The sequence below is a fragment of the Paramormyrops kingsleyae genome, chromosome 22 (assembly GCF_048594095.1).
Source record: "Paramormyrops kingsleyae isolate MSU_618 chromosome 22, PKINGS_0.4, whole genome shotgun sequence".
Classification (NCBI taxonomy): Eukaryota; Metazoa; Chordata; class Actinopteri; order Osteoglossiformes; family Mormyridae; genus Paramormyrops; species Paramormyrops kingsleyae.
Window position 1 is genome coordinate 2,859,231 of NC_132818.1, and position 21,205 is coordinate 2,880,435.

The 21,205-nt window shown below is 46.1% G+C and overlaps 1 protein-coding gene across 7 annotated transcripts in view; it reads right to left on the reverse strand.

The window, feature by feature from the left end:
* Window positions 1-21,205, reverse strand: part of kcnh6a (potassium voltage-gated channel, subfamily H (eag-related), member 6a) — a 56,563-nt gene that overhangs the window by 21,399 nt on the left and 13,959 nt on the right. For 6 of the 7 annotated variants that reach the window (XR_011984790.1, XM_072705113.1, XM_072705109.1 and 3 more), the window contains exons 2-6: window positions 16,859-17,089; window positions 8,732-8,884; window positions 8,325-8,434; window positions 6,314-6,602; window positions 5,936-6,129 (exon numbers count right to left, since the gene is read on the reverse strand). Coding sequence is in view for 6 of the 7 variants with exons in the window: in XM_072705113.1 (XP_072561214.1) it covers window positions 5,936-6,129; window positions 6,314-6,602; window positions 8,325-8,434; window positions 8,732-8,884; window positions 16,859-17,089 (977 nt within the window). In the remaining variant the exon portion in view is untranslated. Of the gene's footprint in view, window positions 1-5,935; window positions 6,130-6,313; window positions 6,603-8,324; window positions 8,435-8,731; window positions 8,885-16,858; window positions 17,112-21,205 lie in introns of all 7 variants that reach the window. The other variant, XM_072705114.1, reaches the window with a different exon arrangement.

The following is a 21,205-nucleotide window of genomic DNA, read 5'->3' on the forward strand; positions in this document are numbered from 1 at the left end:
ACTTCATGATCAATAGCTTAGCTGTCTTGCTTATAGTCACTGGCAGTGAATGAACACAGTGAAAGTATTAATAAATATGTATAAAAACACATTATACATTGTGTGCATTATTCCCCATAGTTTAATGCTTGAAGCACATTTAACTGGACATGTCTGTATTGTTTAGGTTTATAAATATTAGTCCAACTGTCTTGCTTACGGTCACTGGCGGGGAATGGACACAGTGCAATTATTAAGAAATAAATGCGTTTAATACATAAAATGACACTTACATGGTGTGCATTGTCCCCCAAAGTTTAATGCTTAAAGCACACTTTACAGGGCATGTCTGTATCACTTAGGTTTATACTTATTAGTCCATAAATAAATTTAATCTTTTGTACTTTAAATGGACACAGCACAGTTATTAATGGCAATGGATAAGTGTTGCAAGATCTCACAAAAATTCAATCTCACCTTTGCGAGATCTCGCAAAAGTACACCGATGTTTTTTCCTCCATGTCCCTTCCGGGGTTCCGCAAGGAAAAAACAGATGTACATCATTAACATAAAAACTAATAAAACAACACCAGAACTAAAGCTAAACTAAATGTTGATTACAATATAGTGTAACATATAGTGAACCTTTACATGATGGAGGGGATGCCAGTGCACCACAGATTACATGCTCACAATTTGCACTTAAAATGGTACCATTTCACCCAACTGTTTTTGCATTGAGGGATGCAAAAGGAGTGCTTGGAGAATTATGTGGGAACATATAAACTCTACAAGCAGAAATGGAGATGGGAACTGAACCCACTACACTACAGGTGCTCAGTGACCATTTACTCAGTGAGTAAATTACAAGATGAAACAAACGCTCAAATATTAAATCCAAAATGGCTACCAGTTTCAATCTTCTATTTGGAGAAAGAATCAGCTGTACCATTTAACACAGCAGCCGAATCCATAGATAAAACTTCTATCATACCATTATTCAGAGGGTGTGATTTAGATCGGAGAGAACGGCTAGGCCTCTGCTCCCTGACTCCAATCCACCAGGGGGCACTGTGAGGGTACAGGGAGCACCACAGACATTGGAGCTGAAATCACAGTGCAGACATCACTGATACTGAGACAAGCCATGGCTCTCTGAAACACACACACCTCTTGCTACATCTGCATGAAGTACTCTATACACACACAACTCACCATTTTGTACTTAGATTCATTCATATGTACTTTCATGCATTTGCTAATCACACTAATCACATTATATTCTCAGTTAACATGCTCAACGGGCTGCTTCAGTTCCTTTTTATTGAGACCGTAATGAAATGCTTGTGCTGGCACTGAGAGTGCCAGCCTTTTCATATAAGCATTTAAAAGTTTGGGATAATGTCACTGACACAGGCAGCACTTTAAATCGCAGCCCCACTATGCATGAGGCTTTTTTCAAACCAACTTCAAAGGGAAGAATCCATTTCCAGAATGTATAAAAAAATAAAATTACAAACATACACAGCGTATCAAGGGGACCCTGCGGTTTCGCACGGTGCAGCCTTGGGGTTTCTCGGGGGGGGGGATGCAGGTTTGGCAGGGAGCACACAACCAGAATACTCACAGTCTCAGGGCCCAGTTTCGCTCTGCTCATGGCGGGTGTCCGAGCGACCAGTTACTGACTTTGTAGAGCTGCCGTGCTCGCTGACAGCACTCGTAGGCTCCCCCCCCCCCACATCAGACACACAGTCTCTGCAGCGACCGCCCCACAAGACAACGCGGGTCTCGCTTTGCATAGTATAAATGCGGGGATGTGTCAGGTCATATGTGTAATGGACACGTGAGGTCTGACTTCACTCTGGGCCCGGCAGATCGAGGTCGGAACTGAGATGGGTCACAACCGAACTGGCCATCCCAGATGCACACAGGTGGGCCCCAGCCCTCAGTCCGAACTTCGCAGCTCAGAAAGGTGCAGGCCTGGTTCCAAACCCCCCACACACGGGTTCTTGCTGGCACTGTCTGTCTGTCACATGGTACGATACACAAGCTGCAGGGCGGTCAATGCCGGACAATCAATACCACACGCTGTACAGTAACAAATCAAAACCCAATTAGCCAGAAAGCCAACATAAGCAGAAGCAACACACAGCCTGCATTCCTGCAGTCCCACTGAACATCATCAAGTGGGTGGGGGGAGAGGTCCTCACACCTCATATACAGGAGGATGACTTCCGGGAAACAAACTCCCAGCAACACTAACACTGACCTCAGGTCCAAGCCGCAGAACCAGACACCCTAGCACACGAGTAACATACAACATTCATGCTTCATACATTTACAGCAAACTTTATTCCAACGTTTTTCATTAAACTTTATTTACCATTTGTATAAGTATGTGTACATTAGAACAATCGACATATTTTGCTCTCTTTTGAGACATGTGGATATATAGACAGGTGAGAGTGAAGCTTGGGTTCAAAGCACAGGGTCAGCCATTTATCTGACTCCCCTGGAGCATTTTTGTGGTGGGGGGGTTAAGGGGCTTGCTCAAGGGCCTAAAGCAGGGGTGGCCAATCTTATCCGCAAAGGGCCGGTGTGTATGCGGGTTTTCGCTGCAATGCCATAATTAGATTACTAATTAGACGACTGATTGGCTGAAAGAGTCCTCACACCTTGGTTTGAACAGCTGACCTACAGGTTATCCCAAAAACCTGCATACACACCGGCCCTTTGCGGATAAGATTGGCTACCCCTGGCTTAAAGGCAATGCGACTATTCTGCTGAGTGCGGGATTCGAACTGGCAACCTTCTGCAAACAGGTATAGTTAGTGGTGGGCAAAATGACCATTTATTGCAAGTGAATGGAATTATAGTATTTCCAACTTATTTCAAGAATCGCAATACAGCACTAATTAACAGTAATTTACCTTCTACCGATTAAGAAAACTGCACTTGCACACCATCTTGTTTAAGCACATTACACAGGACTGTGTAACCATCACCAGTTAAAAGGAAAGCAAATTCACACACAAAGATTTAACATTTATGTGGATGGAGTGGTGGCTTTGAGGCTAGGGATCTGTGCCAGCAACTGGAAGGTTGCTGGTTCGAATCCTGTGAATGCCAGGAGTGATCCTACTCCCTTGAGCAAGGCCCTTAACCTGTAATTGCTTTGTCCTGGATATGACGTTAATCTACATCCAGCCCTGCAAAGAGATCCTCCAACTTACACAGATAATTTGGGGGTTGGTGGCAGGATTGGCACTCCAGCCACCAAGAAAAAAATCACTGTTCCATTCAGACTAGTGTGGTGCTGAGGTACCACCTGCCATATGGCTGCAGTCAGGTTCTCATCCCTGAGGTGGTCGTGTGCTGGGTGTGGCAACGTGCTGTCATCAGTGTGTGCTCCTCCCCCCTCCCTCTCACAGGAATGTAAAGTATGTCCGTACTAAGTGCATTACATCAGTAAATCATTTTGGTATTTAATCACTGACCACCGGTCCTGGCCCTAAAGTACTGTTGCCTAAGTCATTTCACATTGATTTACAACTTTGTTTCACCTGGCTGGTACTACATGTACTGTTATGGAAAGTTAATTAACACCCTCCAGATGAATCAGATTCAAGAATTCAGTAATTCCATTGTACAAGTGTGTTTACTGCTGGAATAAACTTAATGAATAAGAAAAAAAATATTGAAGGGTTGAGGCACCCCCACACATTATAAATAAACCAATGTATACAGAACAAACAGATGCCATTGTTAACAACATGAGTAAGGAAAGAAATCAGTCTGGCAGGCCCAGTCTCATCTATATAAAGGTAAAACAATGTTAAGCCAAACCATCACCAGTTAAATGGAAAGCAAATTCAAACACCAGGAGGAAATGCAACATACGGAAATCCAAACATGCTAAACTGCATATAGGATACAGTTACAAAAACACCACCACCCCTCCATCGCTAATTACAAGTGAAACCCCGTCAATGAAATTAGGCTTATAAAGAGATCATTCTTTCAAAAAAAGTGAAATAGTGGAAGAATAAATTTGCACATGAGATGACGTAACAATCTGATTGTATTTCATACTGCACAGACACGTGTCTGATCTACACCACCTATCCAAAGCCTCACTTCCGAACCAACTGACCACAGGAGCTTTAACTACTGGCCTCTGGTTATACGTTGACTCCACACACCTGATGCTAAACGGCTAAATGGCCTCTTTCACACTGGACATTACTCAGGTACATGTCCCAGAGGGATGCCAGACCACCATAGGGTACATAGGTACATGTCCCGGAGGGATGCCCATGTTCCCCCTCACCTCGACAGGGCAAATGACAGACAGAATATAAAATAAATATTCTTCATAACTAGCAAACAAGTATCTCTCACAAACACAAATATGCTTTAAGGATTCTGGAAAGACTCCATCATTAACGCTGATGTATCTTTTTAAAGATACACAGAATGGTTACACTCAAATTTCATGGCTGGTAGGGGGAGAAGTATATGAGTAGCTGCAGCAAGCTGTTTGCTGCCTGGCAGAGCGTGACTTCAACAGCTGGAAGATTAAAAGCTGATAAAGACACCACTGAGTGACAGAAGTCCCTGAGATGTGCCCACACTGAGCCAGCCGCAGTGTCACTGTGCAGGGGTCAATTCTGGGTAGTGCACAAGCAAGAGAATCCAGGACTCAGATAACCTGACACACTGCGCGGGAATTTATACATTATGACAAACATCTTAAGGCCGACTGCTACAGAATCAGGGTTGTCAACTTTGATCGGCTGGCTGAAGTGAGATTTTCAAGTCTGCACACACATGCACACATATTTAGTCTATTTACATGTATGTCACAGTTTTATTACCTTGTATATCAGGGGTGGGAAGTCTTATCCGCAAACGGCCGGTGTGTATGCGGGTTTTCGCTGCAACTCACTAATTAGATTACTAATTAGAGGACTAATAGGCTGAAGGGTCCTCACACCTGTGTTTGAACAGCTGACCTAAAGGTTATCCCAAAAACCTGCATACACACCGGCCCTTTGTGCATAAGATTCCCCACCCCCACTGAAAATAGTCTGTAGGGTTTGAAAACTACCCCAATGCTTTTGATGTAGCTAATTTTCAAGGGGAACAGTGCAGGGGGTGGGGGTTTGACACTGCTAATCATGTGCGCCTCAGCGCCGCCATTAGCCCAGCCAGAGAGACGCGATACCACACCCATCTGACAGCAGGTGCCTCTCAGGCCTATTCAGAATCATAGTATTACTATACTAATCATCATGAGTGCACTGAGGCCATGGCCCGTGAGGAAATGTGACAGCGTGTCAGAACAGTCAGGAGTCAGCTGGATGTCATGTCATATATGCAAGGGGGGGGTGGTGTGCGACGCGAAACCACAAGAGCCGAAGGGCGGGCAGAAGCGAGGGACACATCAGCCGCTGGGTGCAGCAGCTCTTCTCACACCCGGAGTGCAGCATGCTTGCAGAAGCCTCCCCCATGCAGATGCACGCACACGCACACGCACACGCTGAGCTCACTTCGATGAGCGTGCATACCACTAGATCAGTGTTTCCCGACCGGGTTGGGAACGCCAAAGACAGTCCATATTTTTGCTTCCTCCCAGCTCCCTGCCAGACAGTCCACATTTCTGCTCCTACCGGGAGCTGGGGGGGAGCATAAACGAGGACTGTCTGTAGCTTCCCAAGGACCAGATTGGGAAACACTGCACTAGACAGCCGTGGAGGGGCTTCGGGGCTCTTCTGTAAATGCCTTGGCGCGTATCTGATTGACACAAGGCGTTTGTGACGCCTGAGCTCTGCCGCAAACCTTCAAGAATCAGCTCCTGCACCATCTGCACACACAGTCAGGACGAAGCTCAGGCTTTGCGAGTAAAATACGGCCATCTGTCAACCACAGAGGGGCGCTGTCAGTGAGGCCCCACCTGCGTGACCTTCTCTGTCACGTTCTGTGTGCGGTCCTTCAGCTTGCTGGGCGCCAAGATCTCGATCTCAGCAGGCGAAGGAGGCCGCAGTCTCTCGTGGGCAAAGCTGAGCGTCACCTGCGGGATCTTGTTGACGGCGCGGTACCTCATCAGGTCCGAGTCCGATGTGGAGTTCGGAAGGCTTGGTCTCAGGTCTGCGTGTGGGGGGGGGGGGGGGCATGAGCAGAAGACCAGCCATAGCATCTCCAATCACTCCACTTTTTCCAGGGTTGTACTCAACTCACTTGGTGCTATGCTTATTACCATTTTGAAAGTAAACTTGGACCACACACACACACACACACACACACAAACACACACAGGCGGTATCAGACTCACTGCTGCCAGACAGGGAGGTGCTGCCCCGGTAGGACCAGTCAGCCCTCATGCCCTCGATGTCGTCCAGCGAGGAGGCACGACGGAGGCTCCGCACACTCTCACGGGAGCAGCTTCGGGGCAGGCCAGCTTCGTGGAAGGATCCGTTGGGGTCCAGGAGGCTCCGCGGGGACGGGCGGCCGATAGGGGCCCCACTGCGGTCCGGCTCGATGAGGGCCTCAGTCTCAGACTGGACACAGCTCTCTTTCGAGGGGATGCGGAACTCCTTTAGAGGGACGTCCTCACTGCCAGGCTGGGCAACGGGGGTGGCAGGGGGGTGAGAAGTCAGTCAACAAGGATGGGGGGGGGGGACTGCCATTACACAGACATAGCAACAAGAGGCTTAAAGCAGACTGTCAAAATCATACCAAAACATCAAATAAATACCCTCCATGTTCCACCTGTTTGGGTTGATCTGATACTGCTGCTTTCTTTCTTGCAGATTCAGGTGCAGGCTGTTTATTCAATTCAATTCAATTTATTTTTATATAGCGCCTTTCACAACAAAGTTGTCCCAAAGCACTTTACAGGGTTGTGTTGTGACACATACAACATAAGTAGAGGGAGATACAGAATGGGAAAGAAGGAAGGAAAGAAATTGAATAAAGAAAGAAGAAAGCCAGAAGACAACGGAGGAGAGGAACCAAAAACTCCCAAGTAGGGAGAAAAAAAAAACCTCTGGGGTCCAAGGACAACTGGCCGCCCAACCCCCCTGGGCATACTAACATCACTGAAAACATATTAATTCTCATTACTTCCCTTTAAGCTTCATCTAAGTTGTGGATAGAGATGCAAATTCATCTAGCACAAGATTGACCTGTGAGCCTGGAACCCATCCCAGGAAGTACGGGACACCCTGGAGGGGACCTCCTGGACGGACACCAGACCGCCATAGGGTACATAGGTACATGTCCCGGACGGACGCCAGACCACCATAGGGTACATAGGTACATGTCCTGGACGGACACCAGACCGCCATAGGGTACATAGGTACATGTCCCGGAGGGATGCCAGACCGCCATAGGGTACATAGGTACATGTCCCGGAGGGATGCCAGACCGCCATAGGGTACATAGGTACATGTCCCGGAGGGATGCCAGACCGCCATAGGGTACATAGGTACATGTCCCGGAGGGATGCCAGACCGCCATAGGGTACATAGGTACATGTCCCGGAGGGATGCCAGACCGCCATAGGGTACATAGGTACATGTCCCAGAGGGATGCCAGACCGCCATAGGGTACATAGGTACATGTCCCAGAGGGATGCCAGACCGCCATAGGGTACATAGGTACATGTCCCAGAGGCTTCGGATTTTGAACTTTATGTGGAACACAGACACGTCAGAGATGCAATTTAGGCTTAAATATTCACCAAACCATTCACTTCTGGACTGAAGCATCAGAGAAGCAGACAAGCACAGGGAGTACGGTGGGAATCAAATCCAGGCTTTGTGAGAACACACTAAACACTAAAGTAGTAATAATGCACAATGTGGTAATGTTTTGGTACTTTTGACACCTTATACTATGCATAGTTTTGAAGTGTTAAGTTTTCCTGCCAGTAATCAATCCCTTTCTTGAAGTGCTCACTGCTGTCTGGAACAGAGGGGCAAGCTGTGTCATGCAGGTCCCAGCCATCCAGATCGCCTGTCCTGTAGTGTCTGTTCCTGTCTGAACATTTTATCTTTTATGTGTTGTTATATGTCTACAGCAGTGGTTTACATCATGTCAAGAAAAGTGTTCGATGATATCATTCCCGGCTGGAAGCACAGGACCTCCAGTTTAACACAGTGTTTCCTAACCCGATCCTGAGAGACCCCCACATGGTCCATGTTTTTGCTCCCTCCCAGTTCCCAGAGCAAAAACATGGACTGTCTGGGGCTCCCCAAGGATCGGATTGAGAACTATGGCTTTAAAGGCTGATGGGCCCCCATGTGCATGATGCTGGGGCTACATAGGTGTGGTCAGCTCACCTGCAGGTAGTCCACCACCACACCCTCAAACTGGTCCTTGGACTGGGAGGCTCGGCGCAGGGAGATGGCCCGCAGAGACGGCAGCCTCAGCCTCAGCCGGTGCCTCTGACCTGGGGTTGCAGTGAGGGTGGGCGTGACATCAGTGGCTGGGGACATGCACATGACTACATGCGTGTTACAAACATTGGCAGCATGCCTGTAGTATTTTGTGCATGTGCACAAAACACACATTGCTGTTTTTATCAGGACTCCCAGCATGCTCCTTTCAATGAAATTGTTACTGTATCTTAACATAAACCAAAGCCCAAAAGCTTGGGAATTCACATCTGATTAACCTATAACATCTGGGTTAAAAAAACACCATTAAGTGATACCATGGAGATACAAGATCTTTCAGAGGTACCAACCGGTCCGGACCCAGCCCTGGGCTATGTGCTGCCTGAGCCCCCCCTTCCTCAGCGAAGTGTCAAGCAGCTCCTGGAAGTTGAGTATGAACATGATAACTGTTCCCTCCTCATTCTTCACCGGAACCACGTCCACCATGCAGGGTAGGCAGGTCCCTGTGGGAGGACAGCCAAACAGTCCTTAGAGCCGGTTATCTGCACATACACTGCAGGCTGGGCTGCGGGGACCCTAACAGAGGCCCCGTGCCCCTTCACAACAGAGCAGCTTTGCATTCAATCAATCAGATAAGGTCCTAACATGACGACATTTCTGCTTTTTTAATAGACCAAATTTGACTAGCAAGCAACCGGACGGGCAGATTTTGAATCTCTGTGCCACAGTGTCTACAGATATCCTTGCAATCTCCTTGCCACAGGCAAGAGTAGAACCAAATATGAATGCAATTTTGTGCATTTGATTCTATTCTCAGATCCTAAAAACCCTGTATGGTACACAGGCTGGCAGCTAAAGAACAGTAACCATGATTTGTGGAAATGAGTCTCACAGTAGAAATTGGATTAAACTAAAGTTTCCCTGTATGTGGTGTCCTGATGGTCCAAAATGAGCATGAACTACCATCCATGGTATACTGAGCCACCCTCCCCACACCGACAGGTCGGAACCTGACCTAGGACCAGAAAAAGGTCATTACATACCATTTTGTCCCTCGCTTATGGTGTTCCATATTCAGAAGCTTTACAATCACCCATCCATTATGGCCCCAAGCCCCGAAACCAGCTGCTTTTAGTTTTGTTTGAAGAAGCCTTGTAAGTAGTAATAAAAGGCTGTCCTTTAAGGGCTATAAAGTCCAGATGGGTGAATTAGTGTATCTGACAGGTGAGCAAACGCGCATCCGTTGAGGTGTGGAGATGCCTAAAATACAAGCAGGCTGGAAAACCTGGAACCTGGCAGAATGTTTAACTACCTCTGACTCTTAAAGCTGGCAGGGGAAACAGGGCTGAAGACCCATGACAGGTGGGATTAACCTGCTTGGCCAGGCAGAGACACTTTACCCTGCTTTCCACTTAAAAGGCTTTACAGTGGGTGGGGTGGGAGGTCTTCAGAGGAATATTAAAAGGTCAGACGACATGGCCAAGGGAGGCTGACCCCTAAGACATCCTCCTTTCAGTCAGAGATTAGAGGAAGGCACACTTTCCTCAACTCCTGGCTGTACTCTATCATAAAAAAGGTAAAAAATAGCTCAATCCATCGGGGGGGGGGGGGGGGGGGCGGGGAGGTTGTGTGCCAGGCATGGCTTTCCACTGACTTCGACAGCTGCCTTTCAGTATTTGATTTAGCTGCTTATTTGTGAGTCTGCATCTTCATTCGCGCCCCACCCCCAGTTGGTACTTGGACGTAACAAGTGGCAGCTTTTTATTCTGCAGGAGAACGTGAACAGGTCATCATGGCCAAACGACAGGACATCCTCTGTTCAGCACACGTCACCGTCACGGAGGTGGGAGTCAGTACTTCAGTACCTTTCTGGTGCGCAGATGCCCTGATGCACTAATGTAACAGCCTCTCCGACCAGTTAGGTCCCTTATGCATATGCCAGTTCAGGGTGGAGCCGAAGCTGATGATGAACACAGAGATAGCTGACAAACCTTGGTGTTGCCTCCACAAACATCTGGCCTGTGGATGCTTTGGGTGTTATGCTGGGGGGGGGGGGCAGACAGGCATGCTTTTCTTTTTTAACATCTGTATTGGTGTGAATCACAGTTATCGTGCTGTTATGTTGAAAAAAACTTTCCATATTCATTATAGATATGCACTTTTCCAAAAATAGTAGATATTTTGGCTTTTTAATGAGGGACTAAGGGTTCATAATACAGTTTATGGTTTGCCAGATACTTGAAGTCTCTACTTCCATTAAATGTTTTTAGTATCATAATAAAATGCATTCAAATTACTAGCTTATAAAGGGTTGCCATGGTGAAAATCACACACGCATTAGTTTTAAGAAATAATATTGTAAAGAAATTTCTGGAAAACATATTTAGTCTTCCTGCTCCACTACAATGATTTAGAGGCATGTCTTCTTTTAAGCGTATGTCCTTAGATTAACCACAACCTATACTGGAAAAAGAATGGCTGATTTGTATACCTGGCATGCATTTAACATTACAATACCTGTCCCTGTGCCCCGCCCCCTCCCCCCCCCAAAGCATCTGGTATTCTCCCCCACATGGAAAGAAAAAGGGTCTTTCTCATGAACAACAAACACAGCTGAACGGTGTGGCATATGATTCTGATGATCGTGTACACCCTTATGCAAATTAATCAAAACGTTGTTACACAGACATGCATAAAGTGGCCTGGGAACTGCTGGTTTGCACAGCCAACAGGGCAGAGATTATGCTGAGTGGATGGACAGAGGAGGCACTGTGCCCACAGACTGGCAGGCCTGCTCAGGTGGAGTTAGAGGTGAGTGGATGGACAGAGGAGGCACTGTGCCCACAGACCAGCAGGCCTGCTCAGGTGATTAGAACTGGGTGGTATGACTGATTGGGTGGACAGAGGAGGCACTGTGCCCATAGACTGGCTGGCCTTCTCTAGTGCAGTTAGAGCTGGGTGGTATGACTGTGCTTCAGCCATCCATGTATGTTTCAAGTTTTAAGCTCTGGGGTTTAGGTGTCTCCCCGTGTTGTTGTGTGGTTTCTTCTAATTTCTCACCCTCAGTCCAAAAATATGCTGAGGTTAATTTGAGTTGTCAAATTCCCCAAAGGCATGAATGGTGTGCGTTCCCTGTGATGGACAGGCACCCCACCCACCCTGGGTTATTCCCATACAATTTTAACAATCCACCAGGTCCTAAATCCAGACCCAAGGCCATAAGTATGAATTAATGTCACTGTGACGTCCATCTTACCTGTGGTCAGTCTGTCTGCATATAGACGCAACAACTTGTTTCAATTAATTTGCACAAAGGTGCATATCTTTATATTGACCAAAAGGCCAAAGACCCATATTAAAAACACAAGCAGGCACCACATAGCCAGGCCAACAAAAAAAAGAAAGACATTAATGGACCAAAAATATTAAATTTCTACAAAAACAATTCGATGATTGAGACAGAGCGGATTGATGCCTCAGCCTAAAAATAAAAGCGATGATTGAATCAGCAACAGCTGCTTCTCTTTCATGCCTAAATGCTAATGCAAAGCGGGAAACTTTGAATTGTCACTCAAAAATGTGTATCGTTATCTCTGCTTGGAACCAAGCTGTAGGGTGTACTCAATAAGTAGTAAGCTGTTTAGCAAAGCCAAGCTGCAGTGAATTGCCAGCAGCAAATATTTGCAAAGCAAAACATGTCAAAAATCTCTTTGCTTGGATATCCGGGCTCCCATACATTACTGATATGGACACTTCCTTGTTTGAGTTGAAGGGCCCTTTGAAGATGAGTGAAAATGTCATGGATAGAACTACATGTGTGAGGCAGAAGCATTCCAGACTTAGTAGACCAATGGCACTTTTCCACTGGTACACATGAACTAATGGCGCTTTTCCACTGCATAGTACGGCACGACACGGTTCAGTTCAGCTCACTTTTGGGGGGTTTTCCACTGGGAACAGTACCTGGTACCTGGTCCTTTTTTTAGTACCACCTCAGCCGAGGTTCCAAGCGCGCCGAACCGTTACCAAAACGTGACGTGTAAACTCTACTGGTCACTGATTGGCCGGAGAAAATCGTCATTACTGCGTCACTGAACTTGCGACACGAGACACAACAGACCCGCTAGATTTTTAGCACAGCCAGCGAAGGTTCGGACGCACCATTTTGTTTTAACTAAAAATGGTCTTGCTGTTAAAAACATCCACATGCCGAAAATGAAGAACACCATTCCGTCGATATGCTCCATTGTTGTGTGTTTGTTTGTGGCGCATTTACGATGATGTCACGGCAATAGAGGCGGCGCAACTATAACGACACGTGAATAATCCCGCCCACTCTAAAGCGGCACTAAACTGCAGTCGAAATGCAAACTGAGCCAAACCAAGGTGAGCTGTACTGAACCGTGCTGTGCCGTACTATGCAGTGGAAAAGCGCCATAAGACACACCTGACCCGAACCATGGAGAGATACTAGTTACAGTGCAGTTCCAGCTTCCTTCAGATGTCCAGTGCAGAATGGTCAGCTCGGCAAAGGTGCTGCTGCCAGTACATCCCGATGCGTAATGCTACTAATAATGAATAACATACAGAACAGCGATTCTCAACCCAAGGGTTGTGACCCAAACTTGCCAAATCTGAAAGGGTCACAAGGCAGAGTTGGAAATGTAAGCATTTTAAAAACACCAAGCTCCAATGTTGATCCACGATCAAATTTTCCAGCCCAATCGTAGAATTAACCTATGTAAACGAGTCTTAGGTCTTGTTACGACTGCCTGGCTCAACGGCAGAGCAACATAAAAGGAAACCACACGCAATCAAATAATCAATCAAAGAATTTATTTAAAGAAGGAATAATAAGTGTATGCAAAGTCAGTAATATGTAAGTAAAGCAAAAATGGTGCAAAGTATGTCTAGGGATGCCCAAAAACGAAACGCCAGAGGAGAAAGGGAGCCCCCCCAGAGTAACACGCAGGTCTCTTCATACCCCTCCCAATTAACGCTTCACACGGCACACCTGCCGTGGACAAGAACACAGGTAGGAAGTGGGCAGAGCTGACAGACCGGCAGAGCCGTCACAGGTCTGCAAATGCTTAGCGCAAGACTAGTTAACACTTAACCAATACAAGAGGCCAAACTACTAATGCTAAATTTAAAATTCACTGCCACATCCAATCAGATTAGTGCAATAGGTATCGATTAATGTAAACTGCAGAGTGAACTGCGTGCTATAGATCATGGTGTTAATTTAAACCTACATTTGATATAGGGTCGCGACTGAGCTGGTATGGTAAAAATTGGGTCATGGTGCAAAAAAGGTTGAGAGCAGAGTGCGAATTACCCCTCCATAATTGGGGGGTACTGCCTTCATAACACTTCTGTGACCATTACGGTCCGTTACCGCGTCAATACGAATAGTCGCCACCAGGATCAATGTTAAGAGTGCAAGATGCGCCAGGGGTGTTTACTGACATGTATGTAACACACGGTCATGGTCTGGACATGCGACACAATGAGAATCAATACAGAAGATCTCATTGTCCTTATCCCTATCCAAAAGAATTTGGTTTTGATAACTCCCAGGAATTATCCTAGAAGTAGTATACTAATAAAAGTAATAAGCCTATACATTTACAAACAGCCTGGTCTGGTCCAGCAGTCTGGTGTTATTCCTGCCCTCTCAGTCCCCCCAGCTCCAACAGCCTTCAGAAATGAATATTTGTCTATTAGGCTAATATCTGCCTTGATGACACAGTAGATACACAGTAGTACAGCCTAATTTCTAACTCACCTCTTGGTCTTGCGCACTGTCCTGATCCTGCCATCTTCCTACTGCCTGCACACTGTCCTGATCCTGCAATCCCCCTGCTGCCTGCACACTGTCCTGATCCTGCCATCTTCCTGCTGCCTGCACACTGTCCTGATCCTGCCATCTTCCTACTGCCTGCACACTGTCCTGATCCTGCAATCTCCCTGCTGCCTGCACACTGTCCTGATCCTGCCATCTTCCTGCTGCCTGCACACTGTCCTGATCCTGCCATCTTCCTACTGCCTGCACACTGTCCTGATCCTGCAATCTCCCTGCTGCCTGCACACTGTCCTGATCCTGCCATCTTCCTGCTGCCTGCACACTGTCCTGATCCTGCAATCTCCCTGCTGCCTGCACACTGTCCTGATCCTGCCATCTTCCTACTGCCTGCACACTGTCCTGATCCTGCCATCTTCCTACTGCCTGCACACTGTCCTGATCCTGCCATCTTCCTACTGCCTGCACACTGTCCTGATCCTGCCATCTTCCTACTGCCTGCACACTGTCCTCATCCTGCCATCTTCCTGCTGCCTGCACACTGTCCTGATCCTGCCATCTTCCTACTGCCTGCACACTGTCCTCATCCTGCCATCTTCCTGCTGCCTGCACACTGTCCTCATCCTGCCATCTTCCTGCTGCCTGCTCACTGTCCTCATCCTGCCATCTTCCTGCTGCCTGCACACTGTCCTGATCCTGCCATCTCCCTGCTGCCTGCACACTGTCCTGATCCTGCCATTTCCCTGCTGCCTGTGTGCTGTCCTGCTCACTGTCCTCATCCTGCCATCTCCCTGCTCACTGTCCTGCACACTGTCCTCATCCTGCCATTTCCCTGCTGCCTGTGTGCTGTCCTGCTCACTGTCCTCATCCTGCCATCTCCCTGCTCACTGTCCTGCACACTGTCCTCATCCTGCTATCTCCCTGCTGCCTGCTCATTGTCCTGCACACTGTCCTCATCCTGCCATCTCCCTGCTCACTGTCCTGCTCACTGTCCTCATCCTGCCATCTCCCTGCTCACTGTCCTGCACACTGTCCTCATCCTGCCATCTTCCTGCTCACTGTCCTGCACACTGTCCTCATCCTGCCATCTCCCTGCTCACTGTCGTGCACACTGTCCTCATCCTGCCATCTCCCTGCTCACTGTCCTGCTCACTGTCCTCATCCTGCCATCTCCCTGCTCACTGTCCTGCACACTGTCCTCATCCTGCCATCTCCCTGCTCCTGTGCCTCTCCTGCCTTCTGCTGACCACCACTTTCCTTCATACACATTAACAGTTTGCAAAACTGCACCTATACTTTTAGTGTAATGTTCTGTAGCTTAACACTAATATTTCCTACTTATTCTTCTTTTACAACCAAAAAAGTGTCTGATGTCTCCATCTTTCCTTTTCCTCATAGTGTGTCTGTGAATAAAATCTTATCTATATTTAACAAAACAGTATCTGGGCTATTAGATGAAGCTTCTAAAAAAACGTCTATAAATATGAAATTGTGGAATGCAGAATCAATACTATTAAAATTAAAATAATAGGGCTTATTATTTGCTAGCTAGTTTTTTTTTACGTTGCCCCTATAGGTTTCACTTATAGTAATGTTTTTTCAGAGCATAATGCAATGTTGTTAGTTAACGTAACTAACGTTGACTGTACCAGTGTTCTGTCGAGTAGAGCTACTTTGTCAAGGTAAGCTATGGTTAGGGCTATCGATTAGCACTACGGTATAGCTTACCTCGACAAAGTAGCTCAACTCGACAAAACACCGGCCTCAGAAGGACAATGGTAAGTAATTCAACTTATAAAGATGTCAGCTTGCATTAGTCGATGAAACACTAAAACGAATAAATGAAGGTTGTAAAATAACACATTTTCAACAGGCTAGACTTTTGCTGCCTACTTACATTTACCAATGCACGACAAACAGTACCATGACAGATGAACACAATGAACAGGTCTCAATGAGAATGAATGACGCAACCGACTGGCTGCTTCTAGGCCCGAGGTGGTTAAAATGGTACAGTCCACATTAGGGGTGTATGAAATCGTTTTACATAAAATTTTCTTACAAGGTGAGGTTATCTTTTTTTTTTTTTTTACAACAAAAGAAAAATGTTAAGACCCCCCCAAACTGCTATTTTTGTCTCTTTGGGGGGGGGGTCTGGGTCTTGATCGGGGGGTACAGTAACCCCCAGTACCCCCCGTAATTCGAACCATGGTTGAGAGCCACTGATATAGTACTGTATATGCCCTTTTCCCCTTGAGATAATCAATGCATATTGACACATATCACCAGTTCTTTCTTGTCTCTGTGCATTTCAACCAATGAGATGGTGGTGACACAACCAGTCCAGTTTAGTCACGCTTTTGGCCCTGGTAGTAAGCAGGGCCATGTCAGCGTATGTATGACTTGGATAATTTGCAATGGAAAACGGCCTCCTCATGATACGACTCGGGTATGCATCAGTTCTTAGTGGCAGTGGAAAAGTACCACGAAAAATAATGGTAACACGTGGGTTGTCAGGAGTGCCAGAGACCAAGAGTGGAGAAGTGTGCATTACATAGAGCAGGACATTAAAAACATGACATCCTCATGACATCATACCAGCACCATAATAGCAGCACTGCTTGCATGTCAAGCACCAAGATGGGTGGGTGTTGGCCTTGTGCTGGATCCCTACCTTCCTTGGCATAGTAGAGGATCTCCACCTTGTGCTCCTCAGACCCAAGCAAAGCCTGCCCCAACTGGGTCAAGGCACTCTTCATGGTGCCTGGACCCACTAGGAACTGACAGGTGCCGGGCTGCTGCATTATCTCTGCCCGCGAGAAGCCAAACATCTGGCAGAAGCCATCATTGCAGTAGATGATGCTGCAGTTCTTCATTTGCGCATTGGCGATCAGGAACTTGCGGTCTGAGGACACAGTGTAGAAGTTCTAAGCAAGAGAAATCAATGTTAAGGAAAAGCAACCATAGCTCTGCTAGACAAAATGGAAAAGCCAGAGTGCGCATTCTATACTTGTTCTCCTCGTTGTGCTTATCATCTACGTCAGTGTGTCCCAATCTGCTCCTCAGGGACCCGCAGTTGGTCCATGTTTTTGCTCCCACCCACCTCTCTGCCAGATGTGTTTTTTCTCCCTGTCAGTTCCCTTGGGTCCCCGAGGACCGGATTGGGACACATTGATTTACATTATTCATGTTTTTACATGACAATGACAATTTAAAAGCCACTGGCACTGGACGTACTTGTGCCATGGCATCTGAGGTTTCTCAGAAAACTGACTCTTAGGAGACATTTACTATTGAGTGCAAATCAGCAGTGCATAAATATATTCCATTGTTGCCAAGCATGCGGAAGTCATAGTAAGGTTCCCTTGGCTTTAGAAGAGATGATACCAGTGATGTGCCATTAAAACACGGCACAACCTACAGTAATTAAACAGGAAGGAGCCAAACAGTAGGTGGATATGGAAACAGAGAAAGTCAATGTAGTCACACTCACACACACACATACACACAATTGTGGCTGGTTGGCCTAATTAATAAACTTTTATACAATACCCACTTCACTGTATAAACTTAGAAGCTATGTTATACAATACACCTTCTCACAAGTGGTTAGCTGGATGGCATGCGTAAATGAAACCAAATCATTTACTGTAGGCAGGCACAAAAATCCCCAAAAGATGCACCCTGCTAATAGGAACACTGCTCCACTGAGTGCAGGTTCGCCGGCATTATACAATATGTAATTAATCCACACAATTAGGCTGTTGCTAAGCAGCAATGGCATGTTTCCTTCTCAGTGGAGACAAAGATATCGCCATGTATCTGGGTGGCCCTAGGAGTGGAGTGCTAGAGAAATGAATCGTCCACAGTGGATAGAGCCTACAAGTAGGCGAGCATGAAAAACTTGTCACATGACCTTGTCACCTCTGAAAGGGTCCATCAAACATCTCAGACAGGCAGGCAGCTTTTTACCAGAAGGATGGATGGACTGGTAGTCAGTAGTGTAAAACCTCATGAGCACAGGCAAACATAGCTGCAGGTGCTACCCCAACCCGGAACCGCTGAGAGCAGAACTAGGCTGTTTATCACAGTGTTTTTCAAACCAGTCCTCCGGACCCCCAGATGTTCCATATTTTTGCTCTCACCCAATTTTCTGAGAGCTGGGAGGGAGCGAAAATGTGGACCATCTGGGGGTCCTTGACGACTGGTTTGAGAAACACTGGTTTTCTCATCCAGCTTAGCTTCCCAACGTTATCACACCTTGATAGCCAGCTCCTTAGCAGCAGTTCAGCTCCTCAAGACGAATGGCCTGCCCCACTACCCCAGCAGATCCCGCAACAAGCCAACAGATTCCTATCACAAATCTCATACTAATACATACATTCAAAACTACATGCCAAGGTGATTAGAAAGCTTAAAATTAATAATCAAAAGCAAGGTCAAGACTACAAATAAAATTGCTTAACGCATGAGCTATAGACTGTCATTAAAATTAGTGAAGTAGCAGTTCTGTGTGATTTCATGGTGAAGACATCCATTGTTGACGCATATGTTATGCAGCTACCAAACTGAGTTGACCCCGTGTGTGTACATTAGCCTAATTTGGCGAATGACACCGATGCCTCATAGGCACAGCAAAGCACTGACTCATGGACAAGGGCATCTCTGCAATCCCATCAGGCAAACTCTTAGCAGATAACAAAGACGACCTGGTTTCTATCACACTGACAATGCTGCACATTAGGGAACAGGGGTGCAAGAGGACATTATATATGGGACAGAAGTTACTTTTCCATTTAAGAAGTTGATCTGTGGTCGATTTAGAGGGGAAAAACTGTTTGAATATACACTCCTGGGCAAAAAAAGGGCCAAACCCAAAACTGCTTGGTCAGAGTCCAGATTTGAACCCTACAGAGAATATCATGTCTCACATAAAACTAACCTGGAAATGTTTTTCAGCTACTCAACTGTTTGAAGCTATTAACATTGAGTGGATTAACACTGACTCCTCTTTCTGTAAAAAGCTGTCTGCAAGTTTACCTACAAGACTTAAGCAAAATGAAAGGGAAAACCTAATCTCCCACATCCAGTTATGTGACAGAGACAAGCATTGCTGTTTGATCCTGTGTGGATTCTTTAAATGCAGGGTACTAATGTGCAATAATAATAATAATAATGTGCAACTAGGACAAACAAACTCAAGAACAAAAGCCATAGCACCCTAAACGTACACATGCACTGACTGGACAGTAGACTACACAGTCTAACCCCCAACCCCTGGACTTCCTTCTATCAACTGTGCAATATCCATTACCTAAATGGTATTGATAACTGTGCAATACTGTATACTGTGCAATATCACATGATCATTATTACCATGTAATACACTGCATATCACATTGTATATTCATATATTTAAAACCCTATTCAGTTATTTATTCCAAATGTACACTCACCTAAAGGATTATTAGGAACACCATACTAATATGGTGTTTGACCCCATTTCGCCTTCAGAACTGCCTTAATTCTACGTGGCATTGATTCAACAAGGTGCTGAAAGCATTCTTTAGAAATGTTGGCCCATATTGATAGGATAGCATCTTGCAGTTGATGGAGATTTGTGGGATGCACATCCAGGGCACGAAGCTCCCGTTCCACCACATCCCAAAGATGCTCTATTGGGTTGAGATCTGGTGACTGTGGGGGCCATTTTAGTACAGTGAACTCATTGTCATGTTCAAGAAACCAATTTGAAATGATTCAAGCTTTGTAACATGGTGCATTATCCTGCTGGAAGTAGCCATCAGAGGATGGGTACATGGTGGTCATAAAGGGATGGACATGGTCAGAAACAATGCTCAGGTAGGCCGTGGCATTTAAACGATGCCCAATTGGCACTAAGGGGCCTAAAGTGTGCCAAGAAAACATCCCCCACACCATTACACCACCACCACCAGCCTGCACAGTGGTAACAAGGCATGATGGATCCATGTTCTCATTCTGTTTACGCCAAATTCTGACTCTACCATTTGAATGTCTCAACAGAAATCGAGACTCATCAGACCAGGCAACATTTTTCCAGTCTTCAACTGTCCAATTTTGGTGAGCTCGTGCAAATTGTAGCCTCTTTTTCCTATTTGTAGTGGAGATGAGTGGTACCCGGTGGGGTCTTCTGCTGTTGTAGCCCATCCGCCTCAAGGTTGTGCGTGTTGTGGCTTCACAAATGCTTTGCTGCATACCTGGGTTGTAACGAGTGGTTATTTCAGTCAAAGTTGCTCTTCTATCAGCTTGAATCAGTCGGCCCATTCTCCTCTGACCTCTAGCATCAACAAGGCATTTTCGCCCACAGGACTGCCGCATACTGGATGTTTTTCCCTTTGCACATCATTCTTTGTAAACCCTAGAAATGGTTGTGCGTGAAAATCCCAGTAACTGAGCAGATTGTGAAATACTCAGACCGGCCCGTCTGGCACCAACAACCATGCCACGCTCAAAATTGCTTAAATCACCTTTCTTTCCCATTCTGACATTCAGTTTGGAGTTCAGGAGATTGTCTTGACCAGGACCACACCCCTAAATGCATTGAAGCAACTGCCATGTGATTGGTTGATTAGATAATTGCATTAATGAGAAATTGAACAGGTGTTCCTAATAATCCTTTAGGTGAGTGTATATAGAACTACAGAACTTTTGCACTATTTGTTTATTGTTTGTCGTGTGTACATGTTTGCACTGAAGGTGTTGCTCTTAATCTCATTATACATGACATGTGTATAGTGACAATAAAAAGGCATTCATTCAATCACAGAGTACACTCCTGAGCAAAAAAAAAAAAATGAATTTAAAAAATGCAAAATATTAAGGGGTCGATTCTTCCATCAAACACTTAGGTAAAAAAAATCGCTTAACAGGTCACGCACGTTTGAGTGAAACATATTAATTCTACCCTCAGCATCGTGGACACGCCCGCCACACTTAACGTGAAAAAGAAGGCGTGGCCGTGCAAAAAGTATAATATAAT